General features: G+C 46.1%; 2 protein-coding genes across 2 annotated transcripts; one reads left to right on the top strand and one right to left on the bottom strand.

Moving 5' to 3' along the window:
• Positions 1-107: 107 nt before the first annotated feature.
• Positions 108-1,871, bottom strand: LOC129851001 (protein phosphatase 1K, mitochondrial-like). The gene is made up of 2 exons (XM_055917138.1): positions 1,737-1,871; positions 108-692 (listed from the first exon to the last, which is right to left on the bottom strand). Exon 2 carries the CDS (start codon positions 586-588, stop codon positions 127-129), a length of 462 nt encoding a protein of 153 aa, XP_055773113.1. The 5' UTR covers positions 589-692; positions 1,737-1,871; the 3' UTR covers positions 108-126.
• Positions 1,872-2,113: 242 nt separating this feature from the next.
• On the top strand, positions 2,114-10,339 carry LOC129851002 (probable E3 ubiquitin-protein ligase HERC6). Its single transcript, XM_055917139.1, has 13 exons — positions 2,114-2,438; positions 2,943-3,099; positions 3,247-3,329; positions 3,783-4,010; positions 4,153-4,244; positions 5,264-5,391; positions 5,504-5,661; positions 5,833-5,882; positions 9,008-9,099; positions 9,285-9,344; positions 9,452-9,554; positions 9,687-9,870; positions 10,054-10,339. Exons 1-13 carry the CDS (start codon positions 2,219-2,221, stop codon positions 10,254-10,256), a joined length of 1,758 nt encoding a protein of 585 aa, XP_055773114.1. The 5' UTR covers positions 2,114-2,218; the 3' UTR covers positions 10,257-10,339.
• Positions 10,340-10,347: the final 8 nt, after the last annotated feature.

Below are 10,347 nucleotides of genomic sequence, written 5' to 3' on the forward strand. Positions count from 1 at the left end.
AAAAAGGATAAAAACTAAATTGAAGTGCATTTTTTCTCCAGTCCATTTAACAAATATTATGCCGTAAACTGATCCTACAGGCCAATGCCCTGACTAAACACAGATCATAAAACCCAGCCAGATGACTTACTTAATGTACTTCTCCATGTACTTGTCGCAGAAGTCTGCCGCCTCAGGCCCTCCGTGGCCGTCGAACACGGCAAAGTAGAGGATATTGTCTGTCATCTGGGAGACCTGGAAGCGGTCCTCGTTCTCCCGCCGGTGGCCGATGAGCGAGGCGCAGCCCACCTTGGACAGGCTGACCTTGGGGATGGGCTTGCCGTACTTGATGGAGGGCGACAGGTTGATGGGCTCGTCTATGCGGTTGTCCCAGATGCCAAACGAGTCCCAGGTGGTAGGCTTTCCGCTGCTGTCCGGGTCGAAGCGGGTGTTGCTGGCCCGCAGCAGGCCCAGGTGGAGAGGCCGTTGGAGGGGGAGGTCATCCTGCAGGGGTAGGACACTCACTAGGGCTGTCTGGAGGAAACCCCTTTGTCGCATGGCCTGAGTCCCCCCCGACCGGGCCAGGTGGATGAGAGCGGAGGCTGACATGGTCACCAACCCAGCAACAACAGCAGACGATTCCTCGTGGGGAGAGAGATCCTCTGGCCAACAACACAGGTTACCCTAGAGCAGTCTTCTGGACTGCAAATAGGCTAACAATTGGGGAAGAATGATAGATAGCTATTAGATTGAATGTCAGCTTTCCTAGGCCTGCTGTGTTCTGCCAGCTATAGAGCGGCTGCGTTCCAATAGATGTCACGGGAATGGATGGTAGCTGAATTGATATTTCTATGTTTGTTGATGCAGGATACTCTCTCTGTCTTCCTGTGTCTCTCGACTCCATACAACAGAAAATGCATGTGAAATAGCCTACTTAATTAAATCAAATGTTCTTCTCTATTCCATATGTAGGCCTAGCCACATCTTAAGATAGGTTACGTGGAACTTTATAGTGCAGTTTTAAGGCCTCGGTCATCATTGGTCTAACATGCTAAACTCTAAGTGTCAGGGTACTTCACTTGCTGTGTTGCCGACATTTCTTCTTTGTCACACCTGTCCTGAAGCATTCTGAACATTTGTCAGAATCAGTTGATAAAATAATGCAGTTCACTTATCGTTAACTGGTGCAGCTAAAGAGCATGAACACTAGACAGGAGTCAACAGCACTTGTTATTTTATTACAGCTGAATAAATAAATATCTAATTATTAAAAATATTTCAGAAGGCTCATTAACAGGCATGCACAAAAGTATACATAGATTGGAAAAAAAAATATTGACAATGTTAACGTTCATTACTGCAGTCCATTACTGCAGCGAATTTTTCTAATGTCAACACAAACTTGACCAACGCGCATGACGCAACACCATATCCTATAATGAACAAGCTAGCTTGCTAACTAGCAACCAAACAAGCTACTGCTTGGCTAACGTTAGTTAGATAGCTGCAGTGCTGTGCATAATGTTAACTAATAGTTTCGCCAACGACCCCTGTTTATTTCATCACACTAACATTAAATAGTAAGGATAGACGATAAAGTATTCCTAATTTTACACTATTGTTTAGCTCATTTGCCAGGTAGAGCTATGCTAACAGCAGCTAGCAAAATAATTCATGATTTGCGCAGCCTATCTCCCGCCCTTGGACAACGATCACATTTCTTCGGTATTTCTCTGCAGAAAATGTTGTATTCTTACCTTTAACTCTACACAACGTCTTCGTATATGTTACAAAAGCTGCACAGCGTACAGTTAAATTAATCAACAGTGTCCGTGTGTTGAGTGCTGAACGATATCAAACAAGAAGAGGAACTGCGCCTGTCACCCGCGCAGCGCGAATCAGCATGCTGGAAACATTTACGCCTCCCTCCCACCCGGTTGTCACTAGTTACCACAGCCACAAAGTCAGTGACTAAAATGAATGAAAACAGAAAATAGCTTTTTGGTCTTAATTCAAGGTTATGGTTAGGTATGAGGATAAGGTTAGGGAAAGGTTTAAAGTCAGATCTTAAGAAGATAAATTGTAGAAATAGTTGGGGTTTAGACACAATTATGACTTTATGGATGTGGTAACTAGTAGCTCAATCTCTCTCTCACACACACACACATACACACGTAGAGCCAAATATAGCCAACCTATGTGGACTACACTTTAGTCATCAGTCAATCATCACATCATCATGTTCTGCTGGGGAGACGGTTCGAGTGGACAGTTTGGTCTAAACTTTGAGAATGTGTCTGTTCCGATAGCAGGGAATATATTCTCTGATAAAGTCACAGAAATTGTTTGTGGGGAGCAACACACTTTATTTCTCACGGTAGATGGCAGGATCCTATCATGCGGGCGCAACTCAAAGGGACAACTTGGTAGACAGAAGAAAAGAGATTCAAAACTACCAGGTAATACATCATTTAATTATATCTGACTTTTTGGGGTCAAGGATCGCTATGTAGGATAGTTCAGATTAAAGCGCTGCTAAAAGGATGCTTGCTTCTGAATTATTTTATTCTTTATCATTATGGTAACATTTTCTTTCACTATATTGTTCATAATTACAGATTATATTAAAATGTGTAGTAGCCAATATTTAGCCTAGTGAACTTTACCACAACTTTCAGAAATTGGTACGCTATCCCTCAATAAAACTACAACATCGGCACACAGTTGAGTTTCAGTTTCGTTTCTCCATCCAAATCAGAGGAACGAAGGTGAACTGTTGCTATGTTCACAGGCATCATAAACAAATTATTAAAGTCAATCAAAACAATTGCACACCTCGGTGAACTCATTTATCATCAGGGTGTTAAACTGCCCTAGTGGCACCAGGGAATCCAAATGTAATGGTATTTAACCCTTTCCAAGACATGGGACTTCCAAATAAAACTGTGTTCTACCTGTTTCAGCCCCAGTGGAGGGTCTGGGGGCAGTGGTCTCTGTGGCTTGTGGTCAGGACCACTCTGTAGCTGTGTGCGCGTCAGGACAGGTCTACTCCTGGGGGGCAGGAGGTGAGGGACAGCTGGGCATCGCCCCTACTACTGTCTCCAAAGTCCACAGGCCAAGGCAAGGAAACGTCAACTTCAACTTGAAATAGATATTGATAGTTAAATATCATCCATGATTTACATTGTCAAGTAATGAGAGCCCTTTTGGATTCCACTGATCACTAACAAAGACAATATGTACTACATGTCTTCTTTTTTCTCACAGACCAGTTCCAATACCTTCGCCCTTGCCGATAACAGTGATACAGGTTGCTTGTGGAAATTCCCATTCTTTGGCCCTGACTAAAGGTATAACATACTGTAGCTTTTGACGTAGCCCTACTCACACAGACTACATTCCATCTAAACTATGATAACCACATGCATCAGTTAGACTACACTTAGAAAAAAGGTGCTGTCTTGAACCTAAAAGGGTTATTCAGCAGTCCCAATAGGAAAACCCATTGGAGAACCCTTTTTGGTTAAAGGTAGAACCCTTTTGGGTTCCATGTAGAACCAGAGGTTCTACTACATGGTTCTACTTGGAACCCAAAAGGGTTATACCTGGAACCAAAAAGGGTTCTACCTGGAACCAAAAGGGTTATCCTATGAGGACAGCCGAAGAACCCTTTTGGAGCCCTTGTTTATAAGAGTGTACATCAAAAGGGCAGTGAGATGATATTTACACAATTGGTTAGGAAAGAATGAAACTCTGGAATTGTTGTGATGTAATGTAATATGTAATTTCTTTGTCTTCTACAGGAGGACAGGTGTTCTCATGGGGTCTGAACAGTCATGGACAGCTGGGCCTGGGGAAGGGAGTCCATCTGCAACCCATACCTTCCCTGGTGCTCTCCCTCATAGGGGTCCCAGTGACCCAGGTAGCAGCCGGAGGAACCCACACTCTGGCCCTCACCCTCCCAGGCCTGGTCTACTGCTGTGGGGCGAACAGGGCTGGGCAGCTGGGACTCAACCGTGTGGATGAGAAAGGTACTACGGCACTCTACCTCTCTTCGTACGCTACTTGTATAAAAAGTTCATTTGAACTTGGATTCCTTTGTTATAACCACTAAGTCATTTTACAGAAGTATTATGAGTGGGAACATTGTATGATGCTTGTTCCCGCTGCCAGGCCGGTTCAACATCTGTGCTGTGCCTGCTCTCAGAGTCTTGGGGGTTTCCTTCATCAGCTGTGGAGAGGCGCATTCTGCTGTTCTCACCAAGGTATCATACTATTACTGTGGAGAGGGACACTGCTGTTCTCACCAAGGTATCATACTATTACTGTGGAGAGGGACACTGCTGTTCTCACCAAGGTATCATACTATTACTGTGGAGAGGCACATTCTGCTGTTCTCACCAAGGTATCATACTATTACTGTGGAGAGGGACACTGCTGTTCTCACCAAGGTATCATACTATTACTGTGGAGAGGCACATTCTGCTGTTCTCACCAAGGTATCATACTATTACTGTGGAGAGGGACATTCTGCTGTTCTCACCAAGGTATCATACTATTACTGTGGAGAGGGACACTGCTGTTCTCACCAAGGTATCATATTATTACTGTGGAGAGGGACACTGCTGTTCTCACCAAGGTATCATACTATTACTGTGGAGAGGCACATTCTGTTGTTCTCACCAAGGTATCATACTATTACTGTGGAGAGGCACATTCTGTTGTTCTCACCAAGCTATCATACTATTCCTGTCTTTTTACTGAAGGCTCCATGGGAGAAGTTGGTGTGAAAGGAGACAAATCCGACAGCAGTTCATTAAGTTCATAAAAAGTATTTAATGTCCTAAACAGTGGGCCCACTGGGAGATAGTTCTGCACACAAAGTCAGCAACCTCTGGAAGATACAATTCATCACATATTAGTAAATAAAGCCAGTTATACAAAATTACCTTGAACAGAGGTGAAAAACAAACGATCAAGTGTCTGGATACACAATGAACCATACAAGTTATCTGAGTGCATGAATACAGTCTCATACTAAATTAGAAGTTACAGTTTATTACAGAATAGAAAGTCACAGGTTATACAGAATATGTCCTGATTATGGCTGTTAATACAGATCGAGCCTCAGGGCTACCAGAGTAAAGGTCATTCCAGTGTGTCGACCCTTCAATACTATTATTCTGTCTCTTTAAGAAGTGATTAGGGCCCTGACCTGACCAGACCAGGAACAACTCTAGGACTTGACATGTAACAACTGGTTCTGGTTCTTTGTGGTCTTTAGGGTGGACAGGTGTTTACCTTTGGGGAGGGAAGCCGAGGCCAGCTTGGACACAACGCATCAGCTAACGAACTCCTACCCAAACTGGTAGAGGGTATGGATGGACTGGTCTCACAGATAGCATGTGGCAGGTAATGACCAACAGCATAATGCTACTTATACACACATATAATAAACAGATAGGAAACCAACCTTGAACATTCTCAGTCTGACTGTGTTTTTGTCTTACTGTAACTCTGCCAGCCATCACACCCTGGTGCTGGGGTCCTCAGGGCAACTCTGGGCCTTTGGCAGTGGGGTCAAAGGTCAGCTAGGGACTGGCAACACAGAGGGCTGCTTGCGACCCACCTCAGTGCTGTTGAAAAGGGCTTCTGATGGGGCAGCAACAGTCATACAGAACGGTACCGGATACAATGTCTATTTTATTGTCTTGTCTTCTATTTTGTATTTGATTCTATTAAATTATATAATGCAGCTACATACTGACTCTGTAGTGTTTGGGTGACTGAATTAGAAAACATACATAACGAGACTTGATGTCCCTACAACCTCTTCTTTTCTTTTTTTACCAGACATGAAGATATCAGTGGGATGGAATTCAAACTTCATTTACACCGCTGGGGTGATGTTTCTGACCTTTTATACCTCAGTAAAAGGGATACTGGAACATTCTGTAATAACTGTCGCTTTCCTCATCCTCGGAAGAGGTGAGGAGAGAAGGATCTTCAGACCAATATGCGGAGTCAGGGAAATATGCCATCCTTTTTATTTAATACGAAAACTGATGACACGAAAACAAACACTTTAACAAACTACAAAATAAGAAAACGACGTACACGCAACCTGAACATAAACTTACATGGACAAACGTAAACTCACGAACAGGAACGGACATCGAAACATACGAACAGCCAAACAGCTCCAAAAGTGAAATACATCGAACACAACGAAGACATCACAGGAGACAATCACCCACAAACACACAGTGATAATGCCCTACCTAAATATGACTCTTGATTAGAGGAAAATGCAAACCACCTGCCTCTAATCAAGAGCCATACCAGGCAAACCGAAACCAACATAGAAACAGGTAACATAGACTGCCCACCCAAAACACATGCCCTGACCAAAAACACATAAAAACTAACATAAATAGGTCAGGACTGTTACAGTACCCCCCCCCAAGGTGCGAACGCCGGGCGCACCAGCACAAAGTCCAGGGGAGGGTCCGGGTGGGCAGTTGACCACGGTGGTGGTTCCGGTTCCGGACGCTGTCCCCATACCACCATAGTCACTCCCCTCTTCTGTCTACCCCTACCACTGACCACCCAAACATTACCTTCCCCTAAATAATCAGCTAGCACCGGAACAAGGGGCAGCACCGGGACAAGGGGCAGCACCGGGACAAGGGGCAGCACCGGGACAAGGGGCAGCACCGGGACAAGGGGCAGCACCGGGACAAGGGGCAGCACCGGGACAAGGGGCAGCACCGGGACAAGGGGCAGCACCGGGACAAGGGGCAGCACCGGGACAAGGGGCAGCACCGGGACAAGGGGCAGCACCGGGACAAGGGGCAGCACCGGGACAAGGGGCAGCACCGGGACAAGGGGCAGATCCCGGCTGAAGGACTCTGGCAGGTCCTGTTTGGACGGCTCTGGCAGGTCCATGCTGGCTGACGGCTCTCGACGCTCATGGCTCACTGACGGCTCTGGCTGCTCATGGCTCGCTGACGGCTCTGGCTGCTCATGGCTCGCTGGCGGCTCTGGCAGATCCTGTCTGATTGGCGGCTCTGGCAGATCCTGTCTGGTTGGCGGCTCTGGCAGATCCTGTCTGGTTGGCGGCTCTGGCAGATCCTGTCTGGTTGGCGGCTCTGGCAGATCCTGTCTGGTTGGCGGCTCTGGCAGATCCTGTCTGGCGGGCGGCTCTAGCGGCTCCTGTCTGGCTGACGGCTCTAGCGGCTCCTGTCTGGCGGATGGCTCTGTAGGCTCATGGCAGACGGGCGGCTTTGCAGGCTCATGGCAGACGGGCGGCTTTGCAGGCTCCTGGCAGACGGATGGCTCAGATGGCGCTGGGGAGACGGATGGCTCAGATGGCGCTGGGGAGACGGATGGCTCAGATGGCGCTGGGGAGACGGATGGCTCAGATGGCGCTGGGGAGACGGATGGCTCAGATGGCGCTGGGGAGACGGATGGCTCAGATGGCGCTGGGGAGACGGATGGCTCAGATGGCGCTGGGGAGACGGATGGCTCAGATGGCGCTGGGGAGACGGATGGCTCTGGCCGGATATGGCGCACTGTAGACCTGGTGCGTGGGGCCGGAACTGGAGGCACCGAACTGGATACACGCACTATAGGGAGAGTGCGTGGAGGAGGAACAGGGCTCTGGAAATGCACTGGTAGCCTAGTGCGTAATATAGGCACTGTAGGTACTAGGCTGGGGCGGGGAGGTGGCGCCGGAAATACCGGACCATGCAGGCGTACTGGCTCTCTTGAGCATTGAGCCTGCCCAACCTTACCTGGTTGAATGCTCCCGGTCGCCCTGCCAGTGCGGCGAGGTGGAATAGCCCGCACTGGGCTATGCAGGCGAACCGGGGAAACCATGCGTAAGGCAGGTGCCATGTATGCCGGCCCGAGGAGACGCACTGGAGACCAGACGCGTTGAGCCGGCCTCATGACACCTGGCTCAATGCCCAATCTAGCCCTACCAGTGCGGGGAGGTGGAATAACCCGCACTGGGCTATGCACACGTACAGGAGACACCGTGCGCTCTACTGCGTAACACGGTGTCTGCCCGTACTCCCGCTCTCCACGGTTAGCCTGGGAAGTGGGCGCAGGTCTCCTACCTGCCCTTGGCCCACAACCCCTTAGCCCCCCCCCAAGAAATTTTTGGGAGTTACTCACGGGCTTTTCGGGCTTCCGTGCAAGACGTGTCCCCTCATAATTCCGGTTACGAGCTTGAATCTCCGGCTTCCATCCACGTCTCCTAGCTGCCTCCTCATACCAGCGCTCCTGGGCTGTGACTGCCTCACTCTTCTCACGAGAGCAGCGATTTCCTCCAGTTTGCGCCCAGGGTCCTCTACCAGACAGGATCTCCTCCCAAGTCCAAAAGTCCTTGTTGCTCCGTCGAGCATTTTTCCCATACCGCTTGGTCACTGTATTTTGGTGGGTGATTCTGTAATAGCTGTCGCTTTCCTCATCCTCGGAAGAGGTGAGGAGAGAAGGATCTTCAGACCAATATGCGGAGTCAGGGAAATATGCCATCCTTTTTATTTAATACGAAAACTGATGACACGAAAACAAACACTTTAACAAACTACAAAATAAGAAAACGACGTACACGCAACCTGAACATAAACTTACATGGACAAACGTAAACTCACGAACAGGAACGGACATCGAAACATACGAACAGCCAAACAGCTCCAAAAGTGAAATACATCGAACACAACGAAGACATCACAGGAGACAATCACCCACAAACACACAGTGATAATGCCCTACCTAAATATGACTCTTGATTAGAGGAAAATGCAAACCACCTGCCTCTAATCAAGAGCCATACCAGGCAAACCGAAACCAACATAGAAACAGGTAACATAGACTGCCCACCCAAAACACATGCCCTGACCAAAAACACATAAAAACTAACATAAATAGGTCAGGACTGTTACACATTCTAAATGTCTCAAGCAGCTAATTCATGTTTGAGATATTCAACTTTATTATATTGCTTTATCTGCCTTTGTAGAGTTCTGAAAGAGAACAGCCAATCGGGAGGTTAGATAAAGCCAAGCTGCAAAAATGGCTGACGATGAAGCAAGGAAATACAGAGGCTCAAAGGTTAATTTATTATTTACATTAAATATTAAAACATACAATCAACCGTAGACAAAAGTTCTTTGTTAGTTTAAAACATTTTTTTCTCGCAAACTCAAAATGAAATAAAAAAACATTTATTTTAAAGTTATATTTCTTATAGTATAATTGTACTGAAACATCAAATGTGTCCACATTTGTTCCAACAGAGAAATATCCTTGATGTTCTCAACAAGTTCAAGTCTTGTGGCCAGTTTCACCAAAGCCAGGTAAGCGATTTTAAAATGGAAGGTTTGGATAGTTTATAATGAACACTGTGTGTGTACAGTATGTTGTGTCAATGATAATACTATACCCATGCTATTCCCTCTACCAGTGAGTCTCCATCAACTAAAGCTGCAGGAGCTTTGAGAGTGGACCTAGAGGCTGCTAGCCAGGCTTTTGATCAGCTCTTCAACATCCCATGGATCAGGAAATCAGCTAAGATTAACTCACTCTTCAAAGACTTAAACAGATATCAACAATCCATTAAATATCAATATATATTTTGAATGGAGGATCATGATAGCATAATGTAACTGTCTTCATGTCTATATATATTCTCCATACAGGTAAATATATTGCCACTGGTGGACAATATTTTCAGTTCAGCAGCTGTCATCAAGTCACCAGAGATCTTTATGATACTACCCACAATCCCTCTTTTCCACGAGGACCACAACGTCATGAACATGGTCATGACTTTAGCAATAGTTATCGATGAGGATCTGAATGAAACGGCCATGAAAATTTTAAGTAAATAACATCTGACCTTTTCAGTTTCAGCAAATTTGGCATCAGTATCATTTTACAGAATTGTATTATAATAGAAGCATAGCTGACACTGACACATTACCATATATTATAAGATCATATTTTTTTGCTCAGGCAATATCATTTACATATTTTGGACTTTTGTATTCTTATACCATCTTATAGAAGAGTGGTGGTCCTCAATGGAGACAAACATCATGACTAAGCACATTCTGATGTGGAAGAATGCCCTGTCATTCATGCTGAGGAACGGTCTTCTGGCTACCCACAACCCCGGAGTCAAATTCCTGCTGGAAGCCCTCAAGTCCCTCCACAGAGTCAGTGTCTATGTCAATCATTTTTATAATCCTCCTGACCATTTTCTGTAGGTGCTGTCTGTCAGTATTGTTGATCATCCCCTAATGTCATATTGTGAACTGCAAGGCAGATGTGCAAATCTATTTTGATGCTGACATTATC

This window comes from Salvelinus fontinalis, unplaced genomic scaffold (assembly GCF_029448725.1).
Source record: "Salvelinus fontinalis isolate EN_2023a unplaced genomic scaffold, ASM2944872v1 scaffold_2647, whole genome shotgun sequence".
NCBI classification, from domain to species: Eukaryota; Metazoa; Chordata; class Actinopteri; order Salmoniformes; family Salmonidae; genus Salvelinus; species Salvelinus fontinalis.

Bases quoted from the DNA above. Each gene is read 5' to 3' on its own strand.
- LOC129851001 (XM_055917138.1), bottom strand. From the start codon at position 588: ATGTCAGCCTCCGCTCTCATCCACCTGGCCCGGTCGGGGGGGACTCAG.
- LOC129851002 (XM_055917139.1), top strand. From the start codon at position 2,219: ATGTTCTGCTGGGGAGACGGTTCGAGTGGACAGTTTGGTCTAAACTTT. The intron at 4,011-4,152 runs GTACTACGGCAC...TCCCGCTGCCAG, and splicing joins CAACCGTGTGGATGAGAAAG to GCCGGTTCAACATCTGTGCT. The intron at 9,345-9,451 runs GTAAGCGATTTT...TCCCTCTACCAG, and splicing joins GCCAGTTTCACCAAAGCCAG to TGAGTCTCCATCAACTAAAG.